Source organism: Mycteria americana, chromosome 3, assembly GCF_035582795.1.
Source record: "Mycteria americana isolate JAX WOST 10 ecotype Jacksonville Zoo and Gardens chromosome 3, USCA_MyAme_1.0, whole genome shotgun sequence".
In the NCBI taxonomy this organism is placed as follows: domain Eukaryota; kingdom Metazoa; phylum Chordata; class Aves; order Ciconiiformes; family Ciconiidae; genus Mycteria; species Mycteria americana.
In genome coordinates, this window is record NC_134367.1 from 131,616,989 (window position 1) to 131,642,329 (window position 25,341).

The window sequence follows — 25,341 nt, forward strand, 5'->3', positions numbered from 1 at the left end:
GGAAAACATGGACTCAAAGGGCAGCGGCCCCTCCTCGGAGCGATGGCCTGGGCGATGGATCCGATAACCTTTGCGCTGGAGAGCCACGGGCTGAAAGCGTGGCTCGGAAACGGCCGGTACCTGTGCAGTTACCTGCACTCTGCTCTGCCCTCCTCTTTTGGAAGGGGAGAGGTGGGTGCTCCTGCCAGCGTGGCCGGTGCTGCGCTACAGCACCCGGAGAGCTGTCAGCACGACTGGTTTAGCTGGTTCAGGGTTGGATCCTGGTGCTCAGACAGAGGAGACCGGCAGCCTTGCTTTCCAATTAAAGGTTTTCCCTTTGTTTTGGTCCTCCTTCCTTTGACATCAGTTGGGTTTTTTTCCTCTCCCACTGCCCTGTGAGGGCTGCGAGGTATTTCTAGGGCCAAATGCCAGCTGATGCCCAGCCCCAGGCAGTGAGAACAGGCGACACTATTGAGGAGACCTGTGAGTCCGGCCACGCATGTATTTTGGGACCAAAAAACGCAAGCTGTTTGTGTGCAGACCCCAGCAACTGTTGAGTTTGGGCTCTGAGGTATGGAAATAACGTAATCAGCTCAGAGGGAGGCTGTCGAGGCTGCTCCCGAGCCTGTATTCCATATGCCGTTGGAAGGAGACCGAGGGCGACAATATGCTGGGCGAGGTGGAAGCTGCACGTCACCAACCCAAGAGCAGCCCAGAGTGTTCAGACTGTCTCCTGCCGGCTGCTTCCAGGCCTTTCCTATCACAAACCTCGCCTAAGAGTTTCTCCTCTGGTTTCTCCTCTCCCTGTTTCTTCCTCCCCATCCATGCACCAGCCTCTTCCTCACATCAAGCTGTGCCCAAATGAACCACAGCAAACCCTATCGAGCCGGAGACTAGTTTACACCAGCGCTGAGCAGAGACCAACCTACTGTAAAGAAATGACCCAAATTAGGGGATTTTAGAGAGCTGCTTAAATCCTCTTTACGTGCCCATGTGTTCTCATTGTTTATTTTTTTTCCTCCTCTTTCGTAGAAATTCCTCCTGCTTCCTCGCCTCGCGTTAGTGGGGCAATTATATGACATTATCCTGATGCGAGGGGCTGTTTCCCCTCTGCAACCCGCAAAGTCCAAAGGCCTTTCCATTGCTTTGTTCCCAAAAATTGCAAAGCCAGCAGCAACGGGGAACGTAGCCAGATGAAAGCGCACCCGTGCGGCAAAGGCTGACCGCAAATGACAGCCTCGTGTCAAGAGCCAGCCTGGAAAGACAGAGGGACAAATGCCTGTCCCCCGGTCTCCTCCTACTCCCTGAGTGACGTCGGATGCATGGGGAATGCAGTCAAAATCTGGAGGAGAAGCGACGCTGCGGGAGCTGCACGAAAGGCGCTGGCTCTCAGGCACCGCTGAAGATGTTCAGTCTTCTTGCAGCAGCTTTAGTACATTTTTCTTCTCCCCTTTAATGTGGGCCTCCAGCGACACGTGCCCGCCCTTAGCTGCTGATCACTTCAAGATGTCAGAAGCGGGTCTGGAGCGAAAGAGGCGGCGAGGGGGGAAATTCAATCTCTGTCACCAGGGCCTGAGAATATGCAGTGAATAAGCAGCTTTGCAAGTCAAAGAAGTCTGGGAGTGATTTGTTCTTTTTTCACTGAACTTAAGACGTTTTTTCTCCCCAGTTGGAGAAGATTTCCAACTGGATTTCGTATGGTTCTTTTCTTTCTAACAGCCTGAGAAGTGCACTGCCCTTCCCAGCTCTCGGTATAAATTATACACAAACAGAAATGAGTAGCTTCAACGTAGAGCTGTCTTTTTCCCCGTCGCTGTCTCCATGGTGTGCCGAGGCTTACCTCGTGCTAATCGGACAAAATTGACACCTCTTTTCCTAACTTTGAGGCTTTGGGAAGACTATAGCAGGCTGCCGGAAAAAAAGTTACACCTGTGTCATAGTTTCGGAGAATTTTACGTGCAGGGAGCAGAATGATTGCAGCAGGGAAACGCACTGAGGTCACGTCAAGTCAGACTGGCTGCTAGTTCCCAAATCCCAGTCCCTTCCCATTTGCGGTGGGGGAAACGCTGATGGCCTCAATACGGCTTGGTCTCAAACCTCTTCCAGCACGGCCAGCGTTTGGGACAGGTTCTGGATACCCAGAAACTCCTTCGTTTCCTTCCCGTGCCATCAGGAGAGGTGTTCTGTTTCACTCCCTACTAGACGGCGTGTGTTGCACATCGGTTTCACTTGGGTTTTCTTCCTTTTCTCACTGTGGCTTGGTTTTGTCTCTGTCCCCTCTTGTCCTGCTGCTCTGGTCCAGGCAAACGAGGAGCGGTGCTTTCAGCACCCCGAGCCCTTCCTAACCTGCAAGGCAGGGTCCTGTATCTGGTCCCCCGGGCAGCAGCGATGTCCCCACCTTCACAGAATCACAGAATCGCAGAGGTTGGAAAAGAGCTTTAAGATCATCGAGTCCAGCCATTAACCTGGCACTGCCCAGCCCACCACTACACCATGTCCCTAAGCACCGCATCCAAACGGCTTTTAAATACCTCCAGGGATGGCGACTCAACCCCTTCCCTGGGCAGCCTGTTCCAGTGCTGGACAACCCTTTCGGTGAAGTAAAATTTACCTTCTCGGTGTGGGGCTCCGCAGGAAGGGGAGGCGGGGAGGAAAGGAGCTGCTGCTCAGCACATGGCAAGCGCAGCCCTCGAATACCCTCCTGGAGATAAACCCAGCCCCCTGCACGCAGGACTTGTCCGCCCACGGAGGACTGAAACACCAGCTCCTCTCCTCAGCACCAGGGATCGCACCCAGCCTCTTACCGAGGCCGAGCCGGGGCACCTTTGCGACCTGTGGGGCTTGTGGGGCGGAGACGGGGCTCCGGGCCTTCGGTCCCGCCCCACGGCGAGGCCCCGCGGGCGGGAGGCGGGCCGGTGCCGGGCCGTGCCGGGGCGGGCCGTGCCGGGGCGACAGCGCGCCGAGGCGGAGCGGAGCGGAGGGGAGCGGAGCGGAGCCGGTGCCGCTGGCGGCGGCGGGCGATGGGCGGCGGGCGGTGGGCGCTGCTCTGGGCGCTGCTGGCGGCCCTGCGCCCGCCCCGCGGCGGGGCCGGTGAGTCCGCGGGGAGCCGCCGGCCGGGGAGGCTGGGGGAGCGCGGGGGGGGCCCGGGCTGGGGCGCCCAGGACGGCCCGGGGGTGCCCGGGCTGCGCGGGTGCCGGTGGGCGCGTCGGGGGTGCGGCGCGGGGTCCCCCCGCAGCCCTCTCCTGCTCCGCAGGGGAGCGTTTTGCCCGCGGCTGCGGCTCACCCTGGCAGCGGCCGGGTGTTGCGTGGGCACCCCAGTGCCCCCCGCACCCCTCTCCTGCTCGCTGGGCCCGGAGACCTCAGCAAAGCCCAAACCCTGCGGGGAAGCTCAGCCGTGATTTCGCCGCGGCTCTCTGGCAGCAGCACGTCCCTGCCAGCCCCAGAGAGAGCGGGTTTTGCCGTCCCGGGACACAGCTCTGCCTCTGCGTCGTCGTCGTGTCCCAGCACTTTGCTGTGTGATGTGCCTCTGCTTGCTGGGGACACCGCGACAGGCAGGGACCAAAAGCTGCGACAGGTCAGCGGGGCTGGGATTTATCCCGTTAGCCGTGAGCCAGCTGCGTACCGGTGCTGGGAAAAATCACCGGGAAACACCGCGGTTTGTGGCACAGGGACGCGCTTCGCGGTGCTGTTGGTCTGCTGGCTTTTCAGCTCCACGTGCTTAGTTACCTGCAAAAAGAAATGCAAAGAGGGAAAAGTAGTTTTTGGACTTAAAATGTGCCGTCACCAGGGCTGCCCGACGTTTGGTCGCAGGCTGTGAGCTGCTGCGGGTTTATAGCCCGTGCTCAGGGGTGCTGGGGGGTCTCGGGGTCGGTGTGCGGATGGGGTTTAGCAGGGAAGGCGGGAATGCGAGTGTTTGCTGTGGGCAGGGTGGAGGGAAAAGTCTTGCCTCTGTACCAGCGGGAATCTGCAGTGAGGGGAACTCACTGTGGACTTAACCAGGAATCTTGGACTGGTTTTATGCAAAAAAGCATTTGAACCCCGAGCGTCTCTTTGGAAGTCAGGTGTAGCCCTGGGGGAAATTCACTTCTTCTGACAGCTCCTGGCGGAACGGGGAGGTAGGAAACCCCGCAGGCAGGGGCTCTTCATTCCTCCTCACATCACGCTCCTGCCCTGTCGGGGTGCGAAGATACACTCAACAAATGCCTGAGCAGAAAGCTGTTGTCAGCAGGTGAATTACTTCCAGTAATGGGAAATCCAGGGCTAGGGATGTAGGGAGCTTTTTGGCAGACCTGGGTGTTTTCTAATACCTTCCTTAACTGGGACTGCAGCAGAACGACTTGCCGTTTCAGTTGTGGGGTGTGCAACTCCCTGCTTTTTGTTTTCATCCGTAATAAAGTATCTTGCCTCTAATAGCAGGCAAGACTTTCTTGTTAAAACTCCGTTCTCCAGGCGAGTAATGGAGAAGGCATGCGGGACCTGCCAGGCTGCACAGTAAGATCTGTCTTTGCTAGCACTTCAGTTTTGCTGGGATCCCAGGTGTTTCAAGGGAGCAGCAGCGTGCTTGCAAGTGGATTTATTTCCACGCCAGCTTTTCCCTCAGGCCAAGCTGCGGTAAGCGAGGGGAGCTGCTCCAGTGTGGCAGGCACCCACGCAGGCACGCCGGCTTTCAGCTCCTCGGCTCTAGCGTGGGCTTTTAGAGCCAGCCTACGCAAATCGCTCTGGACACAGCTAAGGGGTGTCCTGCCACACAGGGCAAATCCCTTCGAAGGTGCCATGAAGTTATCCACATCCCAAACAGCTGGGGATAGAAGGGGTACCCAAAGGCAGCGCTAGGTACGAGAAATTCCTGTTGTCACATGAGTCGGAGAGGAAAGTTTTTCATTCCTGGGCCGGTAAACACCTCTTTCCGCTTAATCAGTACAGAAAACGAGGCTAAGATCACCTTTGCTCTTTGCCTTTCAACTTGAAGCAGCCTGGGGGAACAGAAATCATCCTGGACCAGACGGAGCGCTTGCCAAGGGCACGCGTCCGTGTCCGCCCCGGCCAGGGGTCCCTGCCGGGGGAGCTGCTCCGGCCAGAGCTGAAAAGCTTCGAAATGCAGCGTGAAAACAGCTGTTTGAGGTTGGATGGTGCCAGGCAGCCAGTGGCTTCAGCCTGGGTAGCCTCCGGGAAGAGCAGGGGAGGGAAGGGGATTTGGGGTGGCTCGCTTTGTTTGCATTTGGTACATCTTTTTGGAGCTGCCCGGCTGTTTGAGAGCTGGTGACCCGGCCTGCGAGTAAATGGCAGTCGGCTGCGTTTTGCAGCAGTCACATGGGCTTTGTTTGTGTTGGGATGGTAAAGCTTAGGAAGCAGGTTGGAAAAGCTTAGGGTCTGGTTTGTTTTGGTTTTTTTTTTCTGAAAGGGAAACCCATTGTTTTGTGTGAGAGCCAGGGAGAGCCTTGCGCTTTTCTCTGCACCATCGGAGCGGGCAGAACTTAAAAAACCCTTCTCAAATTTCTGTCTAGAAGTAGCATTTCTCGAGGGTTAAAAATAGTGAGCAATTTAGCAAAGGAATATAACCAGCCTCAAAATTAGGTTGTGTTTCTTGGCTCTCGGGAAAGCACACTAGGCTCATGCCCCGTTACTTACAATAGTAATGACGTAGCTTTAAAAACTTGGTGTTTGATGTTTGAGGGCTAAGACCTGCCTCAAAACAAATTCAGCTGAACTCCGGTTAAATAAAAAGGTTGTGCTTTCTACCTGCGATATTACCTTTTAAATTGTGAATAGTTTTTTTTTCAGAAGAGACAAATTAATTTAGCTGAAATTCCTGTCTGGCACGATGCCTTTGCTTGCTGAAAGCAGCAAGGGACCTTTACCCCTCCGCTTGGGATTTCTGTATGCCTGTGAAAGCCTCAGGAAGCTCAGAAACCGTCTAGTAAAAGCATCTACTCGTGGTATATTCTGTAGATCTTACCTCTTCAAAAATATACAGTTTTGTTTGGGGGGGATTGCTTTATATGGAGCTGCTCTTCGTCTTGTTCGTGGCTGGGGTGGGAAGTGCTGGGAGGGAGGGGGAAAACGCCGTTACAGGACTGGGTATGTTAAGGGATTTGTAGGTGGGGACGCGAAGCCCTCAGAAAGAGCTGGTAAATAGCCTTCCCTTGGGAAAAATGTCTGGGAAAAGACCCTGGGAGAACAACACTAAAGAGCAGCCGGCTCCTACACAGTCTGAAGGCATTCCTTCATCTGTCTGCAGCTGTTTTTCTGAGGAAGGCAGCTCGGTGGAGGCACTTAGCTTAGCAAAAGTGTTTGTGGTTGACTCAGAGAGCATCTCCCTCTTTCAGAGCAGCCCACCCTGTCCTGGGAAGGGAGCAGCGTCACCACAAAGAGCCTAAAATCAGAGAAATCCCCTCCGGAGACTCTTGCTCTGCCCCAGTGGAAAATGCTTGAGATGAGGCCCCCGAAAGGGGTTTACTGGAGTAAAGTCCCAAATTCCTCCTGCCCAGGGATCCTTTTATATTCCAGTCCCGGGGGTGTGATGCAGCAGAAATAGTTCCTGCCTCTCCCCTGCTGAAACAGAAGCGGCCGAGCACTTTCCTTAGCCTGGGCTGCTCCAGTTTGTTTTAAAAAGGTTTTTTTTGGAGGTGCTGCTTGTACGTAGCCAGTCTTGGGGCAGCCCCTGGCTCCACGTATCCTCCTCAGGGCTCTTATGAGAGGTCTCCTAGAGATTTTGAATTTTTGAAGCATCTGTAAATGAACTGCCTTTAATTATTAATGGAAGCGGTGGGGCTTTGCGGGGTTTTGGGAGGGGCCACTTGCTGGCTGGTGGTAGCAAAACCAAGATCTTCTCTTGCAGATGATGCTGACCGAAATCGAGATCCAAGGCCGTACCTGTTGGCAGAGTCCCGCCGCCCCGAGCGAAGCGTGGCCACTGTTGGTCACTGGCCTCACCGGAGCACAGAGCAGCTGCGGCAGGAGCCCTCAGCCAGCTCTCTAGGACAGATTAAGTTTAACCCTACGGTGCGACACATTGTGATTAATGAGCACAAGGATGTCACATTTAATTGCTCCATCAAAGTACCTCAGCTGCTGCTCAGGCCGGACACCCCGGGCATTTCCTTGTGGAAGGACGGGAGGGAGCTGCATGTGCCAGACCGCATTGCCACTAGCCACTTCGAGATCTCCGATGAGGAGGAGGTGGCAATGACCTCCACCTTCAGGTAATAGGTGCCGTCCTTCCTGGAGGGGTGCCCTGAGCGTTGGCTCCCAGGGACAGACGGGAGGCCAGGTGGCTAGCAGGAGCTTGGGACTGGGACTAGGATGGGCAGACACTCCCTAGCCCCCAAAGCCTGGCTTTGCAAGCCCAGCTTCTGCTTGGTGTGTTCTGTGGGGTGTTTGGTACTGATTGAAATCCACCCCCGGGCTGGCAGTATTGCTGTGCCCTCCTGCGGGAGCTGTGTGCGGGGCAAGGCTCCCCGCCAGAGCCCTGACATGGTCTCTGTTTTCTCTGGCAGTATCCTTGCCGCCCAGCGCTCGGATAACGGCTCCTACGTCTGCAAACTCAACATCTCTGGCACGGAGGTGGTGTCAGATCCCATCTCGGTGCAGCTGGAAGGTGAGCTGGAGGAGGGCTAGGGCGGACATGCCGGAGGTGTGGAGTATTGTGCCTTGTCTCAGTGACAGCCCCAGGGCTTACAACACCAAGTTGGGCGGGAGTGTTCATCTGCTTGAGCGTAGGAAGGCTCTACAGAGGGACCTGGACAGGCTGGATCGATGGGCTGAGACCAATTGTATGGGGTTCAACAAGGCTCAGTGCCGGGTCCTGCACTTGGGTCACAACAACCCCAGGCAATGCTACAGGCTTGGGGAAGAGTGGCTGGAAAGCTGCCCAGCAGAAAAGGACCTGGGGGTGTTGGTTGACAGCCGGCTGAATGTGAGCCAGCAGTGTGCCCAGGTGGCCAAGAAGGCCAACAGCATCCTGGCTTGTATCAAAAATAGCATGGCCAGCAGGACTAGGGCAGTGATCGTCCCCCTGTGCTTGGCACTGGTGAGGCCGCACCTCTAATGCTGTGTTCAGTTTTGGGCCCCTCCCTACAAGAAAGACATTGAGGTGCTGGAGTGTGTCCAGAGAAGGGCAACGGAGCTGCCTGGGAAGTGAAGGGTCTGGAGCAGAAGTCTGATGGGGAGCGGCTGAGGGACCTGGGGTTGTTTAGCCTGGAGAAAAGGAGGCTGAGGGGAGACCTCATCGCTCTCTACAACTACCTGAAAGGAGGCTGTAGTGAGGTGGTGTTGGTCTCTTCTCCCAAGTAACAAGCCATAGGACAAGAGGAAATGGGCTCAAGTTGCTCCAGAGGAGGTTTAGATTGGATATTAGGAAAAATGTCTTCACCGAAAGGGTTGTCAAGCATTGGAACAGGCTGCCCAGGGCAGTGGTTGAGTCCCCATCCCTGGAGGTATTTAAAAGCCATTTGGATGAGGTGCTTAGGGACATGGTGTAGTGGTGGGCTTGGCAGTGCTAGGTTAACAGTTGGACTTGACGATCTTAAAGGTCTTTTCCAACCCAAATGATTTTATGATTCTATGACCTGGGACCTGCAAGCTGTCCTCCAGAAATGGGGAGTCCTGGATGGGAAGGGGCTTGTTGCTGGAGCCGGGCACAGCCCCAGGCAGGACAGTTTGGAGTTGTTGATAGGGCTGTGTTTCCAAGCTCTCTGAATCTCTTGCTTCTCTGCTTGTGTCTGTGCAGGGCTCCCACACTTCATTCGTCAGCCTGAGAAGCTGAATGTCACCAAGAACAGTCCTTTCAACCTCACGTGCCAAGCCGTGGGCCCGCCGGAGCCTGTGGAGATCTACTGGTTTCGCAACAACGTCCAAGTCAATGAGAAGCCTCACATCTCCCCGTCAGTCCTGACCGTGCCAGGTGAGCCATGCAGCATCCTTGCCATGGCCAGCTGGGACACCTCTGTGTGGCTACCAGGAAGGGCAGGGTGGGAAGGTGTCCTGTGCCGTCTCACAGCCTGTCCCCTTGGCCTCGCACCTCCTGTTAGGCGGGGGCTGTGTTCCTGTGTGCCGTCACAAGGCCATTGCAGCCTGCTTCGTCTTCGTGTGGCACTGTGCATGGCTGACGCTTGGCTAGAAAGCTTAGCACAGATAAATTTCCCAGGAGGTTTGGCATAAAATACAGTCGTCAAATTGTATACAGTGGGAGACGGGGGTCCAGCTTTGCAAAAGAGGTACCACAGAGGTACCAGTTTGCAAAAATGAGTCCCAGCCTGTTACTGCTCCATCCTCAGCACTGGGAGCACGGCTCTGCCCAGCACCGTCTGTGCGGCTTGTTTGGCAGGCCTGGGGACCACTCTGCCAGGGGTGATCTGAGGCAGGAACCCCCATCTGACCCCCTCTGGCTGCTGCCAGAAATTTCTTCCTCAGAAGAGGCAGGACACTCAAACTGCTCTTTCCTAAGCAAGAAGCATATTTTTCCTCTAGCCTGTGGCCGTGCCAACAAGTACGCTGCCGCTCTTATGGGCTGCTTTGCTGGCGGTCCCCTCTTAATGTCTCTGGAAGACCTTGGGTTGGCCCCTGCAGCGTGTCTCCATGCCAGGCTGGTGGAGCACAGGGAGAAAAGTCCTTCACGTAACATAAAACCCATCATGGTTTTGCTACAGAGGCAAAAGAGATGAGGGATTCCTTGATTTGCTCATGAGGAGAAGGCCACTAGCGTCCAAAGGCAGGCTTTAAAAGGCAGTGAAAGCCGGAAGAAGTGACTCATTCCTCTTGGATGTTCTTGCATCCAGCTGGCACACACTAGGTCAGGTCTTTTGAACAGTCCCCCTCCTGGCCCAGGAGCCCCGTCGCACTGAGAGGCACTGCTGCTGATGTGAGCAAACGCTCGGCATGTCCAGCACGCCGTGGCAAGCCCTTTGCCTTGCAGCAGCAGCAAGCAATGTGTCCAGGAGGGACACCCCTGCACCTCCAGTAAAGTCCTTTGCGTGAGACAAAAATCCGCAGCGCTGTTGCTGCCCAGGGTCATCTCACACAGGCCATGCCCACACCGCAGGGGAAACAAGCAGCCATCCACACTTGGGTATTTCCAGTGGCCCCCAAAAGCAGTCGTTCTCCGTTATCAGCTGGGAGATTTGAGCAATCTTCGAAAAGCAATAAGTCATCTGATTCAAGCTGTGGTGGTGGACTCTTCTGCTTTCCGCCTTTCCCTTTTTGGACGCAAAACAAATGCTTACTCAGGAGGTTGTGTAACGGTGCCGTAGAAACGTACGGTCCTGCCCGCTGTGCCGCGTCTGGCACTGATGGCACGCTCGTGCTCGTGGTGTGGCAGATGGGTGAGCTGGATTGCGGGGGTCACGCCCGGGCAGTCAGTGCAGAAATGCCGTGAAGGGAAGCGATGAGTGCAAAATAAAAGGTCTTTTTGTGTTGCTGGGAAAAAAAAATAAAGCAACAGCACGAGAAAGGAAGCCGCAAGGGTTTTCTGTGAGCGGCAGGTGGAGAATTGGTGTGATTTGGGTGTTTTGTGGAGGTCCAGCGAACAGGTCCTTGTTTTTACCCCTGCAGGTCTTAATGAAACGGCGCTGTTCAGCTGCGAGGCTCACAACAGTAAAGGGCTGACCGCGTCCAACCCGGGGCAGGTCAACGTGAAAGGTAAGCGGCAACGTGGTGCTTGCTTTACCTGTTGACTACATGTGTCCGAGCAGGAGCTGTCCTGATCTCCACCCTTCCCAGCAGTCATTCTACATGAGCTGAAGGAGATGTTTTTAGGACTCCCATAATTATTTTTCCTCATTTTAAACCTATATTTAAAATAAAGCGGGATGCACATAGTAGCACGGTCACCCAGTGCGGTTCTGTCATCCCAGTATCACTGCAATGGGAGGAAGCACCAAAAAGCACATTTGAAAGCAGAACTGTCAGCCCCAGAGAAGGTTTCGGAAGGGCTGTATCACTCTTTTCCTTCCTTCACAACCAGGGTGGTGCTCGCAATTTTCCATAGGAAATGATGGAAATTCTTGACATTCCTGACGGGAGCCACTCCAGCAATGTGAGGAAGGTGTTCCTCAAAATCTGTCGTTGCCTCTAAAGCAGCCCAAAGAGCTCACAAATATAGAACATGGTCAAAATAGTCCTACAAATGACTTTTTTTACTGCTTCCCTGTCCAGTGGTCTGAAACATCCGCGGTATGCTGATAGAGGATGCCGCTGCGGCTGTAGGCAGGGCAGTACCTGGGGTTCATGCACAGTCGGTCTGAGCCCCGGGAGCTGCCTGGGGGAAGGCAGACGTGCCACGTTTGGGCTTAGGCCTCCAGCTGACTGCCCTTGCCTTTTCCCTGCAGGAATACCATCGGCACCCGCCAGCGTGCATGTCCTCAACCGAACGGCCCACGGTATCGTGATATCCTGGGTGCCGGGCTTTGATGCATTCTCTGCCTTGAACAGCTGCAGTGTCCAGGTAAGCAGCCATAACCCCCCTTTGCCCCTGCAGCCTCCCCTCACACGGGTGCTCTGAGGCAGGTAGAAATCAGTGTTGCCTGGCATGAACCGCGTGGACTCGACCAGGCCGTTGGTTTGGGCAAATCGAGTTGGACTTTCCCAGAGGCTTTAAAAGGAGAAGCTGGCACGCTGTCCCACCCGCGCCCTGCGGTCCGGGTGGCTGGGGAATTTGTGGTGGCATGATGTTGAGGAGTCCAAGTTGAGCAGCGAGCAGAGTCCCCAGGTGCTGGGACCTGGGGCAGCCGGAGCACTGCCGAGGTGGACAGGAGGCTTGGAAGGAGCTGCTGGAAGCTAGCTTGGTGGTGTCTGCTCACAAAGAGCGGCTTCGCTCTGCCCGCTGCGAGAGGGGAAAGCCGGTGGAAGGGGTCCCGCAGAGAAGCCGATGCAGGGAGCGTGAAGCAGGCTTTTGTCCCGGGAGCGGTGTGGTTGAGTGGGGGCAGAAACAAGGGGCGATGGGAACAGGTGGGTTGCCTGCCTGGAAGAGCTCATCCCGGCTCGTGCCTGCGAAGCGTGCAGGAGCGAGCTGTGAGAATCTCTCCCCTCAGGCGAGACAGTCAGGTTGTCATGTCTCTTCATGGAGAGTTGCCCAGAACTGCTCCAAGTAGCTCTTCGGGAGACTTTGCAAGCCTTGAGTTGCCGCAGGCACGTGCTTGTCCCTACTTTTACCTCCTGGTCAAACACTTCCCAACCAAGCAGCCTTCCTGCTGGGGTTTGGAGGTGGAGGTTTCTCTCGACTCTCTGCTCCTTGCAAGTACTGGGAAGGAGCTGAGGGGTTGCCTGTCTCCTGGACAAGTCAGGGAATGCCTTCTCCATGGGTACAGCCCTGCAAGTAGTTTCCACCTGCTCTATCTGTTTGATGTTGCTGGGTTTCACAGTTCAAGCCCATTGCTTGTTGTCTTGTGGATATGTCTTTTATACTGGCTAATCTATACTCCGGCTGAGATAATGCGTGGAGAGAGGCGATGTTTGAAGCCAGGTAAAAGTGAAAGGAGTTACAGGGAGGAAAGGTACCAGAGCTAATATTAGCTCTGCGTCCACTGCTGCTTTCCAGCTGGAGCTTGGGAGGTGGGGTGGAGAGCCAAGGAATTTCCTATGACTTAACGTTCACGGTCTGTCATTAGGAAATAGCCCTTTGAATTGGAAAACAAGACATGATTTCTGGCAAAAACACAGCTGTGACTAAGCCTTTTTGCTCCTGTCCCCTTTGATAATCACCTCACTTGGGTAGCGTGGCCCGCTGACAAAGTGACTCATTTCTGAGCATGCTGCTGCTTAAAAGGGAAGGTGTTGCTGTCACACCTGCCAAGTTCAAACTGTTTAAGTTTGCACTGATTTTTTTAAAAAAAGCCTGATTTTTTTTAAAAATACATTATTTTGATGGACTCTCTCCAGAAGACAAGTTGAGGATCGAGATAGCTGAGCTGGGCTCCATGCTCAAGAGAACACCCAGTCCCAGTGGCGCTTTCAGGAGCGGCTTGCACGTTCACCTGGTCACTGCTCACCTTCCTCAAAGCATCTAGCGATGTCTTGGGGACCTTCTCAGCTTTATGAGGATGAAGGCTATTCTCTTTCATTTTGGCTGAAAAATACTGCTGGTGTTGATGCTGAGACCATCCTGAGCATCCTGGGCTACCCAGGGAAGTACTCTTGTTGCTTAAGCAGAAAGGCGGATCTCCTGCCACCCCAAAACCATGCGTGGAGGCTTTTGAGAGGACTCTATGACTTTCTGCTTGTGATTCATGCTGAAACACGTACTGTGGGTTGTCTTCTGAGTTCACTGTCTCGCTTGCACTGGTGTCCCTCGTTCTTGCACTTCCCTCTTTCCTTCCGCTGTCCTGGCCCAGGCCACTCTTGTGGTGCTTCCCATGAAATGAGCCACTTTCCAGAGAGCTGCAAGGGCTGTGTGGGCAGCTACATGGGTGCTCAACAGCCAGCCCTTTGGGGAGAGAGCAATTTCTCGTTGCGTAAAAAGCGTGGCTTATTTTTAGTACGTTGAATTCATCCATGCTGCTAAATGTAATGATGGAGTCTGACGAGGTCTGTGATTAGTCCCACAACATCTGATGGCAATAAGTCCTGCGGTCTAATGATGCGTTGCACGAAAAAGGACTTTCCTTTGTTTGTTTGGGACTTGCTGCCTGGTAATGTTATTGGGTGCTCCTTTTGCTCCATGCCACAGGAAAGAGCAAATCCTCCCTCCCTCCTCCTTTCTGCAGTGATGGCGATTTCACACATCTCTGCCATGTCCCCACCGCAACTCTTTCTTCTCCGCCTATGTCGGAGCCCTTGCCCTGGGCCCCGCGAATGGCCTGCTGTCAGCTTTCCGCTTGGCAGAGACGAGCCAGCATGCAGGAACAAGGCCCTGCCGGTGTTTGGATGGGAGGCAGGGCACTGGATCCTGTTTACAGATGTAAAATTCCTGCCGCACGTCTCACCCTGCAGGTTGCTGCTGACTAATCCCTGTTTGTGGACTGATTTTTCAATTAAGGTCAAGGAAGCTGTTCCACGAAGCAACGTCTCACTTCGGCTCTTCAACACCTCCGTGCCTCCCCATGTGTATCACATCCAGCAGCTGGGGCCCATGGTGGACTATAACATCCGCATTTCCTGCGGGAATGAAGTCGGCTGGTCAGCGTTTAGCCCCTGGATAACCGCCAGCACCACTGAGGGAGGTAGGAAATGAGTAGCGAAGACCGAGAAGGGTTTCCCTGCCTCGGTCGCGCAGCTGTGCTTTGTGCAGGACTCTCTGGATGAGATGGTGGTCCAGAGTCATGGGTGCTTACGGGGTGGGACATCTCGACTCTGTTGATTGGGGAAAGGAAATTTACCCACGGGTGGTCACCTGCTGGAAATATTCAAGGCTGGAGGAAATACTGTGTGCTTTCTGGTTGAGCTACAGCTCATTTTCCATCAGCCTGCCGTGTCCCTGCACCCATCCACCCGGCTCCCCTCACCTTCTTCCTCTTTTGATTCCTGCAGCTCCAACCACCCCGCCGCTGAACGTCACGGTGTCATTCAATGAATCCAGCTCCTCCCTGGAGATCCGATGGGTGAAGCCGCCCCTGGGGAGGATCCACGGGGAACTGCAGGGCTATCGCATCTGGTACAGGTGGCAGAGCTCCAAGGGGTTGGTAAGTCACCAGGGAAATGGGGAAGAATGGCTAAAGCCTAGAAAAAATCCCGGCAGGCGTTAAGCAGGGATGTCCAGTTTGGTCTTGGTGCTTCCACATATTCTTTCTGAGCTTCTTTGTCTGCTGTCTTGTGCTTTCATCTGGGCTTTTTTAATACAAGTGGTCTCTCTCACGTGTTTATGTAACTCATGGTAATGTGCTACGTCAGTAGTATTGCGAAGAAGCAGTTCTGCTTGAAGGAGACAAGGGGTTTGCTACCATGGCTCCTGTTCTCTAAAACAGTAGTGAGATACTCTTCCCGGTGTTGACAATCTTTGGTATTGGCTTTGGAGTGGCAGTCAAGGTTTGGCAGCATCTCTTGGCACTTTCAGCCATGGAGTCAATCGTAAGGTGTTTGGGAGAATTTGTTCCCTGGGTTTTGAGTAGTTCCTTACTCAGATGGGATTTATTATGTGCATTAACTCATCTGCAAACCCATGGCACAGCATTTCATAGCTCAAGGAACATTTTTGGGCCGGGGACCTGCCCATGAGCGTGTGAAGTCATCTGGCACAACCTTGCCTGCCTTTCCCAGGGTTTGGGAAGTAGCCTTCAGGAATTTGCTTGGGTGAGGTTGGCCTGACTTCTCGGGCAGTCCTGGCTCATCTCAGCTACTGGGCAAAAGAGCATCCCGTCCAGGCTCTGCCAGTGGTCGGGGAGCCTCTGGATAATTGCACAGATGTATCCAGCTGTCGCTTCTGCGCTGTGGTTTGGTCTTCCTCTGTCCCAGGCTGAAAGCACAGAGAGGCACTGACAGCCTGAACCCGGTGTGGAAAAAATGACTCACACCCTATTTTTTGTAGGATGCTGCATTTTCTGTTCTCCTTTTGTGCCTGTGAAAAAGAGCATGTATAGATCCAGACCGAATGAAGTTAGGGAAACAATATTATGGTCTTGTGACTAGCATGGAAAAAAAAAATGCTGACATATTTGTTGTCTCTCCAGCAGAAAGCAAAAAACAGGACTTGCCCTTTAAGCCCTGGGAGACTATCTTTTGTTGTTGTTGTTGTTGTTGTTGTTCTTTATAAATTTCCCCAGTCAAATGCTTATGCTTGGGTTCCTGGTCAGTAACTGTTCTCTTTAATGCTGGCTTTCAGGAGGCTTAAAAAACCCCTCTAGTGGGGAGCGAGTTCAGGTGGGAGGTAGCTGTGCGAGGGACCGTGGCTCTTTGCAGACCGAAGGAAGCAGTTGTGTTTGTTGCTGATTTGTTTCATCAGCCTCCAGGTTTTATGGAAAGCAAAAACACGTGTCAGAACCAGCTGAGGGCAGGGGCCAGCACGTCGTTTTATAAGGGCTGTCGCGGAATTAAAAGGCACGGGAACGGCTTGAGCCTGTGTCGTAACCTTTCTGCAGAGCACCACGGGCTGGTGTGCTGCCCGATTCTCCCACGCATGCCCAAGGGTCTCCTGAGCTGACGGACAGACAGTCTGAAGCGCAAGAGCAACGTGCTTGCTGTTGAGTGGAGCTCGGATTTCTCAGAAATAAAGTCTCTGAGTTTTGGCCCTGGACAGGCTAAATATGAAATGCCCCAAAATAACCATCGGTTTAACAGCCCCAGCACGATAAAGGTGGGGGAAGTCCTGTATTTCTGTGTCAGCAGGGCCACCTGCAGGACTCTTCTCCACAACCAGCTTAAAAACTATTTTTAAAACTTCAAAAAAGTTGATTTATTTTATTCTTAAACCAGCAGTTCTTGTTTGAGCCAAGGCTGCTGGAGCTGGGACGTGAAGAAATTCCTCAACTACCACAAGACTCATAAAAAACCATTAACTTTGGCAGTTCCGTCCTGCCAGAACAGCTGTCTGCTTTGCCAGCGTGCTCATGCTCTCCACGGTCTGCTTGGTATCAGTCGGGCTCTGTCCTCAGGTGACACGGCAGAGCCGTCTGCAATACGAAAGGATCCCGGTGCATTTTTAGGCTGGTGGTAGGGAAAGGATCTCGTGTGCGTTTCTGCCAAAGGATGCTGTGAACGCGAGGTGGGAGGAAAGCAGGAGTGCGGGAGTGGAGGCAGCAGGGGGTATGAGCTCACGCTGCTGCCCGATGGCACAGACACGCTCCTGGGACTGGGATGTGTTTCACATCCATTTCTGTGGCTTTTTTATGACTGTGAACAGAAACCGGTTCCCTCTGAGCAGCTCCGATTTCCTCCTCCTTGCCCACCGATCCCACTCGGCTGCTGCTTTTGCTCCGCTGCGTGACATTCAGCCAGGGTAAAGAGCTGGGCTCTGCCAGCCGCAGCAGCCCGCCAGATGTTTTGGACGCCACTGGGCAGCTGTTTTGCAGCCGGGGGTCGGCAGAGAGCAGCAGCAGCACTTTCGCAGCTGAAGAAGACCAGGAAACGACAGGGAATTTGCAGGGAAAGACTCGCTTCTGTTTTTACCGAGGAAAAAGGTCTGTGCCATGGGGCACGCTGACTCCTGCCGTGTTACCAGGCAAGGAAACACGCCTTTAAAACTGGAAATATTAGCTTGACACAAAACCACAGTCAGAAAATATCTGCCCTAAGATCTGCTTTCTGTGGCAGGGCACTTGAATGATCAAACCAGGAGCGCTGCGGCTGAAAGTGGTCGGAGATGCTCTGTGAAGGAGCGGCGGTGGCAAGCACTGAGGCTCTGCGGGTGCCGAGGCTCGCGGGGCTGCCCGGCACGAGCCACAGGCATCCCTGGCCGGCAGCGAAGTGGGGTGCGAACCTCCGCTGGCCAAGCCGACCGCAGTGAAGGCTGGGGGTCAAAATCCCTGTTACCGCCAGCTCATGAAATGCCTTTCCCCCTTCCTTCTGAGATCGCTTTCCTGCCTCTTTTCCGGCTCAGGCTGCTGGTCCCGCTGCTGTTGACAAGCAAAGAGCGACAGCGGCACGAGGTTTGAACAGGAAACTCTGCTCAGCCCCTTTCCAGATCCCATCCAGCTCTTGCAGGCAGGGCTATTATTCTCCATAAATAGCTTGGTGCTGCATTTCCTCTGGGCTTGTGAAAGCAAAGCAGCACAGAAGTTTGACAAGGGGACAATTCTCAATAAACCTCCAGGTTTCCCTACTGCTGTAGGGACAGGCCGCTGTCTCCCCCAGCCCAGGCTTTTCTTCCCTTCCTCTCTCCAGCAGAATGTCTCCGCTGAAGCCCGGCAAAACGCCAGCGTGGCCATCCTGCCCGTGGTGGCCACCAACGCCACTTGCTCCGTCCGTGTGGCTGCCGTCACCAAGGGAGGAGTGGGACCTTTCAGCAGCCCGGTGGAGGTCTTCATCCCTGGCAGTGGTAAGGAGGTGCCCGTCCCTGCCCACGCGGCGTGAGTGCAGGAGAGGGTGATGGGGAAGCACGCAGGGCATGCTTTCCTTGCCCAGCCGTGGCCATTTGGCATCCCTCCATCCTCCTTCAGACGCTTTCCCCGTCGGCTAGGCTATCGGCCAAGAATCTGGGATCTTCAGCGTGCTTTGGTAGCCAGGAGAGACTTGCTCTCCACGTGCAACCTTGGTCCTCCTGCCCTCTTCTCCCCTGTAACCCTTTGGGCTTTACTGGGTTTGGTTTCAGCCCCTGGGAAATCCTCCCCCAACCCCTGGGTGCTGCAGGCTGACTCCTTCACCGGCTCCATTAATGGGATATTTTCTTAGGATTAATAACCTCAAACCCCTCTTCGACTCCAGCCTCTGGGAACGCGGACTCCTTTATCGTAGCCCTGGGCTTTATCTGCGGGACGATTGCCGTTGGACTGATCCTCTGCTTGTCCGTGGTCATCCAGAAAAGATGTGTGGAAACAAAGTATGGGTAAGCCGAAGGCAAAACAGTTTGCAGAGCTGTCCTGAGCTGGGCAGGTCTCAGGCGCATGGGGCACGGGTGGCCAGCAGCCCACGCTGGACGTGGGGGGAAGACTTCTGCCTCCGGTACTGACGTCATCCCCACAAATGGCATTTTTTTTATGCCCATTGTGAGGGACTGAGTGTATTTTTACTCAGCGATGGTACTTCCCCTCCCTTCCTTAGCCCAGCAGTTCACCTTTCGCTCACTATTCCTATTTTTAAAGGGAAGTAAACTTGTGCAACTTGATATGGGAGGGTGGCCTCGGCATTTTGACACAGAGGTGAGAGAGCAGTGATGTCTAATATCCTGTGCCCTGTGGGCTAGAGAAACCCCTCCTGCCTCGTCACACGCCACGTCTGTCTTGGTCCCATGGCTAAGTATGGCACCAGCCCTACCGTGCAGAGAGACCGCCGCTGGGCTGTGTAAGCGGTGTTTTAATGATGTGGACAGAGGACTGTTTTCTGCTACGATAAGCCAACGCTACGCACTCACCCTCGTGACTTTCTAAGTGGCATTTAACTGCCCTGTGCTACTGGTTTTGTTAAACAATTGTGGTGCTAGCAGCTTTGCTTATAAGCGCTATCACTTGGGCGTCCACTGCCAAACTGGAAATGTGATATAATGAACTCCTTTGGAGGAGCATCATTTCAGTAAGGGAGTTTATTGAGCTGGTGAAGGAATCCCACCTACTCTCATCTCCCATGGCATCCCCCCCATCCCAGTTTGGAAACTGGTAGTATGTAAGGATCCCTTTCCTAACCGGTGTAGCGTTGTCACTCTTTCCTTGCAATGCTAGCTCCCTGGCAGCTCTTGAGCATCTGCTGTGTTTTTGTTTCCCGGCGCTGGACCTCTGCACGGCCCCGTACCAGAGGGGTTGCACGGCGTCTCCCGGCAGCACGCCCATCCCCACTGTTTTGGGGCCGTGGTGTGAAGCTCCCTTTAGTTTCTTTTTGGCTAACGGATGGGTTGTACATGCTAACAGAGAGCATTGACAGGCTGCAGTTGTGCATCAGGCGAGAAGAGATTGCTTTAGGAGGTGGTAGATCTGGGCACCGTCTTCCTACCGGTACAGACTGCTCTCCAAGTAGGAAATGAATATCCCATTTCCTCCCCCAAAAACCTCTGTGACTCGCTCCTTGACAGATCAGCCTTGTTTATCAAGTGGCTGCTTTGCTCGGTCGTTGTAAGCGATGGCACTGATCCGGTAAACGGGAAATGAAAAAGATTGGCATGGATGTGTGTATTTCCTCCTTTACTACCGATACCCCTGCTAGCACTGTGGTCGCCTGCCCCTGCGTCGGTTCCTTCATCGGAGGAGAAGCAGCCACACGTGGCCCAGCAGGGTCTCTTTCTGTCCCGGCAGGAACGCTTTCAGCAGGAACGACTCGGAGCTGGCAGTGAACTACACGGCCAAGAAGTCCTACTGCCGGAGAGCCGTTGAACTTACACGTAAGTAAATTTTTTTTTTATCCCTCTGCAAGGAGGTCGACGGGGATATCGCAGCAGCGATATGTCTGCAGGTTGCAGGTGACCTGAGCTTCTGTTCCCCTCTCCTGCAGTGGGCAGCCTGGGCGTCAGCAGCGAGCTCCAGCAGAAGCTGCAGGACGTAGTCGTGGACAGAAACACCCTCAGCCTGGGGAAGGTCCTGGGAGAAGGTGAGTGCTGCAGCTGGAGAGCCGGGGATGGACATACGGGGCAGGGGCTGCCGCTGCTACCTACATCATCCCCCAGCTCCAGGCCCAGGGGATGTGGGGGAGGTGGTGGGTCAGGATGACCAAGTGCCAGGACCCCTGGGTTCATGTCCTCCTTCTGCCACTGATGAGACACACGCCTCACCCCCGTAGACCTTTGAGGACTCTCCATCTTAGAGCATTTCAGATCTTCGAGGACATAGTGGTGTCCTGAAAGGTGGTGCTTCGGGCTGTGGATAAAGTGCTTGCTTCTTTCCCATGGTGCAGGGGAGTTTGGGTCAGTGATGGAGGGGCGTCTCGCCCAGCCTGAAGGCACCCCGCAGAAGGTGGCTGTGAAGACCATGAAGTGTAAGTCATCACCCTGGCCTCGCAGAACTTGACGTTGTTTGTGCCAGTGGGTGCCAGCGCTCCTGCTTCCCACCTCAGGTGGTGCCCTCTCTGCATCCTGGCACCATTTTGTGGGGATGCTGGCCTCTCTGCCGCAGCTCCTGGTGCCAGTCAGGAAGGGACACTAGTATCGGACAGCCAAGGATGGCGGAGACATACCGGTGGTCCCTTTCCGCTGACCCGCGCAGGAGCTGTGCTGTGAAGGGAGGTGGCAGCAGTGATTTGGGGTGTTAAAGCTCTTGGGGTTTTCAACCTCCTCCTTCTTCTCTGCTTCCCAGTGGATAACTTTTCCCAAAGGGAGATAGAAGAGTTCCTCAGCGAAGCAGCGTGCATGAAGGACTTTGACCATCCCAATGTCATCAAGCTCCTAGGTATGGCTGTCACTCCCCGCCTCCAGCTGGGATTTGGGTTGGGGAGCTGGACCGGGGAGTGCTCGGGCCCCACACAGGTGTCTGTGGGGGGAGTGTGGTGCCTTTGCCCACGGGGCCGTGCAACCTGTCTGTGTTTTCCAGGCGTGTGCATCGAGCTGAGCTCCCAGCAGATCCCCAAGCCCATGGTGATTCTCCCATTCATGAAATATGGCGACCTGCACAGCTTCCTGCTTCGCTCGCGGCTGGAGATGGCTCCCCAGGTAACGAGCGCAGGGAGCAGAGGGCTCTGCGTCTGTGAGGAGCAAGGTGTGACCGTGCCTCTTTTGGGGACAAACCTGCCTTTGTTTTTCGAGGACATCAGGAGGACATGGTTGTAGTCCTGCTTCCTGCCTTTGCCAGGTGGCAGTGGTGGGATCCAGCTCCACAAAAGCCTGCGGGATTCTCGCCTTCCCTTCTCCAGGCTGAACAAGCCCAGTTATTTCAGCTTCTCCTTGTACACCGTCTCCTCCAGCCTCATCTTAGTGGTCTCCTCTGGGCTTGCTCCAAGATGTCTTTCTCCTACTGAGGAGCCCCAAATGGGACACAGCATCCAGATGTGGCCTCACCAGTGCCAAATTACGGGGACGAATAGTTTCTCTTGAGCTGCTGGCTCCAATCTTGCTAATGCAGCCTGCCACGAGGTTGGCCTTCGCTGGCACAAAGGCGCACTGCTGAACCCCAGTCAACTTGCTCTACACCAGGGTCCTTTTCTGCAGAGCTGCTTTCTAGCCAAAAATATGTGATCTGAAGGCAACCAGTGGGAAGGGCAAGAAGGAAGCAATGTCTAGTTGCAGGCTGCACTCCAGAGACGTGGAAGGAGGAGGCGGGGGTGGGAAGGGTATCCACTGCTACGGCAAACCACAGCGAGATGCGGTTTGCCGGGACGGGCTCTTCTGGCCAGTGGCACAGCCTGGCAGACAGTGCTTGGGGTTATTTCTAAAACAACTGTTCCCCACATCTGCAGCTCCTGCAGGCTTGTGATTCAATACATCTTACAGTCTGAGGTCGTTAGCCCAACGGGGATGAGAGAGGCCACAGTGGCTGCTGCCGTGGGCTCCTGGTGCTCTCCAAGGCCAGTGAGACCGCTAGGATGTCAGCCGGCAGCCCTGGACAGGGAAGCCTTTCAGATCAAACCAAACGCGCTTCCCAAAGGGCTTGCACTGTCTAACCCGCACCTTCCCTTCCCAGTTTGTGCCCCTGCAGACGCTGGTGAAGTTCATGGTCGATATCGCCCTGGGGATGGAGTACCTGAGCAGTCGGCACTTTCTCCACAGGGATTTGGCGGCTCGAAACTGCATGTGAGTTTGTTTTCCTCTGCTTCGTCCTGGATAGGTGAACACCAGTGGAAGCCCTCTGGTTTTACAGCACAACTTGCCTTCCTTCAATAAAACCTCCCTCGGTCTTGAGAGACCTGGGAAAAGACCTCAGCCTCAGGTTTCCGCTTCAGAATTTGGCACGTCAAGCTTTTCTATCTTGTCATCCCTGTTCCCGCCTGACAGGTTACGGGACGACATGATAGTGTGCGTGGCAGACTTCGGTTTGTCGAAGAAGATTTACAGCGGCGATTACTACCGTCAGGGCCGAATAGCAAAGATGCCAGTGAAGTGGATTGCCATCGAGTCCCTGGCTGACCGCGTCTACACCACCAAGAGCGATGTGGTAGGTCCGCATGGCTAGGCAGCCGGGTGGCAGGAGGCAAGAGCTGGGGACCGATCCCTGGGTTGTCGTCCTCCCTTGCCGCGCTTCGTTAGGGTTGGTTTTTACCCTGGAAGTGCAAAGCCAGAGGAGCGGGAGGCTGTCGGTAACAGGACGCGCTGACCTTTCGCTGCCTGCCCAGTGTCCTGGAATAGGTTTACTGAGTGGGCCGCTCGCCTCTTCTGCGGCATTGCTTATTATTTCCAATTTTGGGGAGGGCAGGACTGGAGCGACAACTCTTAGCATTGTGCAAAGGCCCAGTGGACGCTGGGCAGTGACCTTTCCCCGTGAAAAGACTCATTCATTCCTCCTGGAAATGTCCTTTCAGCGCGCTTTCCCTTTGTCCTCGCAGTGGGCATTTGGCGTTACCATGTGGGAGATAGCGACCCGAGGGATGACGCCCTACCCAGGAGTGCAGAACCACGAGATCTACGAGTACCTCTTCCACGGGCAGCGCCTGAAAAAGCCCGAGGACTGCTTGGATGAGCTGTGAGTATTGTAACCCTGCTTCTGGGCTGTGGCGCAGCCCGTTTGCTCTCTGTCCGTCTGCAAACAACCTGTGCATCGCTTGCCCTTAGCTCAGGTGGTTTCTGTGGGGTGCTACTCCTTGTGCTTTGCGGCTCTCAGTTGCTGATGTCCTTTCTTTAAGGACACAACAACTACTTGTGCTGTGGATTTGTGGCTTAGCACTAAATGTGGCCAAAAGCCTGCAAAGCTGTGCATCACAGGGCAATCAAAGACCGTTCCGGCATGCCCACGCTCCCACCTGCTGCAAACCTGCCTCTCCAGGCGGAGTGAGACAGCTCTGTACCGGAGAGGGACTCACCTTCCATCTCACCCCCTCCACTTCTGCCACAGTCCCCAGAAACAACAGTTATTAAAGACTCGATTTAAAAAAAAAAAAAATGGCAAGGATTTAACCTTTTCTTCCTTGTGGGGTTGACAGGCAGGGAGCTTACAAGAACGCACACGCAGGTTTGCTGTCAGAGGAAAGCTGGCCAGAATAACGGTGTGGGTCAAATTTTAAATTGAAGTATCACAGAAACAAAAACTTCAAAACCCTTAATATTTGCATAATGTCCCAAGTTTTGATGTGCCTAATAAAAGCCAGATCCCAGAGCAGAGCGGCGTATCACCCAGGGAGGAAAAAGCATCTTCTTCACTCCAGGCAAACAGAAATCGCGACGAATACCCAGGAGAAAGCGATGGGTTTGCAGGGCTGGCAGGGAGGGCTGTCGAGCTGGGCCGTTGGCGTGGGGCGGGTGGGAAGTGCTGGAGTCACCTCGCTGGGGACAGGAGCAGTGCCCTCTGCAGTTTGTGCTGGAGGAATCAGACTTCTTAGTAGTTTTTTATTTTTATTTTTTTTAATTAAACCAGAAGCTCTTGGCTGGTGATGCTCTTCTCTGCCCCACAAAACTCTCTCTAGTTACTCAGGGCCCTTCAGCGCCTAAAGTCTATGAATCTGGAAAGGGAAAATGTGGAAACCTCAAAACTTTGCATTTCTGAGCAGCTCAGCGAGGGTTTTTTTCCTGAGTTTTCTTCCTGAGTTCTTCTCCAGTGCCATAACAGCTGAAAATGTTTAACCTTCCCATGGCTAGGAGCTGCAAATACAAAACCGGTTAAACTAGCAAAGCTGCTCAGAGTCACACAAGGGTTCCTACAAGGCCCCTCTCCGACGCCTGTCCCTGAAGGAAGCGGCAAAGAAACCTTTTATAGGATGCAGCCTGCTGGAGGGCAGCGGGGACGGCATGTGCCCAGCAGCGACGTGCTGGGAGTTCCCAGTGTGCCCTGACGTCCTGCCCGGGAACAGGCACCTGCGGGAAGGACAAGAGAAGGACTCGGTGTCCCGGGAGCAGAACTGGGATGGTCCCGGGGGGCTGATGACAGGGCTGCAGCCGGCTACCTCTGCCCAACCCTCAGCGAGTGCCAGGCGCTGGAAGAGACTTCTACCAGCAGCTTGGGCTGATAAATCCCGGCCGTTGGGCAAACAGCCTAAGCAGGGAGAGTTGGTTTTGCTTTGTTTTAATGCAAAGCAGCTCAGGGCTTGCCCAGTTTGGAGAGAAAGAGGGAATTAACCCCCGTGCAGCCTGTAGCCCAGCGCCCGGCACCATCCTCCATGATAACCACGCTCCTCTCCCGATTTCCAGGTATGAAATAATGTCTGCGTGCTGGAGAACTGACCCTGCCGCCCGCCCAACGTTCTCGCAGCTGAAGGTCCAGCTGGAGAAGCTGCTAGAAAACCTGCCCGCCATCAGGGGATCCGGGGACGTCATCTACATCAACACCAGCCTGCCCGAGGAGAGCCCGGACTCCACCCAGGATTCGGGCTTCCCCCAAGCGGACTCTGATTTGGACCCCGAGGATGTTGTCAAGCCCCGCTCCCCCCGAGCGAAGGAGGCACTGGTGGCCGTGGATGTCCACCACAACGAACAATGGGGGACGAGGTACGTCCTGGAGGAGCAGCTCAGCGGCCCCGCGGAGGAGGCCTACGTCCCGCTGCTGCCCCAGGGGGTGGCTGGCGGGGGCTCGGCGTGGACCCAGGCCAGCACCTTGCCCGCCGGCGGCTCGCTGGCGCCGGGGCTGCTGCATGCCGGTAGCTGCGTGGAGGACTCCGAAGAGGTGCTGTGAAAGGGGGAGCCTGCGCTGAGCGGCGTGTAAACGGGCTCCGAGAAAAGGACAGAGAGGGTATATTTTAATAAAAAGTCGTCTGTTTCATTTCCTCTGGTGGAGTCTGGCTCTT

At 54.6% G+C, this 25,341-nt stretch overlaps 1 protein-coding gene across 3 annotated transcripts; it reads left to right on the plus strand.

Moving 5' to 3' along the window:
• The first annotated feature begins 2,619 nt into the window (after positions 1-2,619).
• Positions 2,620-25,317, plus strand: MERTK (MER proto-oncogene, tyrosine kinase). 3 transcript variants are annotated; one of them, XM_075497079.1, is made up of 19 exons: positions 2,620-3,069; positions 6,818-7,181; positions 7,476-7,576; positions 8,708-8,881; positions 10,528-10,614; positions 11,304-11,419; positions 13,949-14,132; positions 14,440-14,591; positions 17,725-17,878; positions 18,265-18,385; positions 19,782-19,867; positions 19,978-20,073; positions 20,377-20,457; positions 20,775-20,867; positions 21,009-21,127; positions 22,095-22,204; positions 22,406-22,565; positions 22,954-23,090; positions 24,749-25,317. In XM_075497079.1, exons 1-19 carry the CDS (start codon positions 3,000-3,002, stop codon positions 25,227-25,229), a joined length of 2,886 nt encoding a protein of 961 aa, XP_075353194.1. In that variant the 5' UTR covers positions 2,620-2,999; the 3' UTR covers positions 25,230-25,317. The 3 variants fall into 3 exon arrangements, with proteins under 3 accessions (XP_075353194.1, XP_075353193.1, XP_075353192.1); XM_075497078.1 differs by having other exon boundaries at positions 2,621-3,069; positions 17,728-17,878; positions 18,232-18,385; XM_075497077.1 differs by having other exon boundaries at positions 2,622-3,069; positions 18,232-18,385.
• The last annotated feature ends 24 nt before the right edge of the window (positions 25,318-25,341 follow it).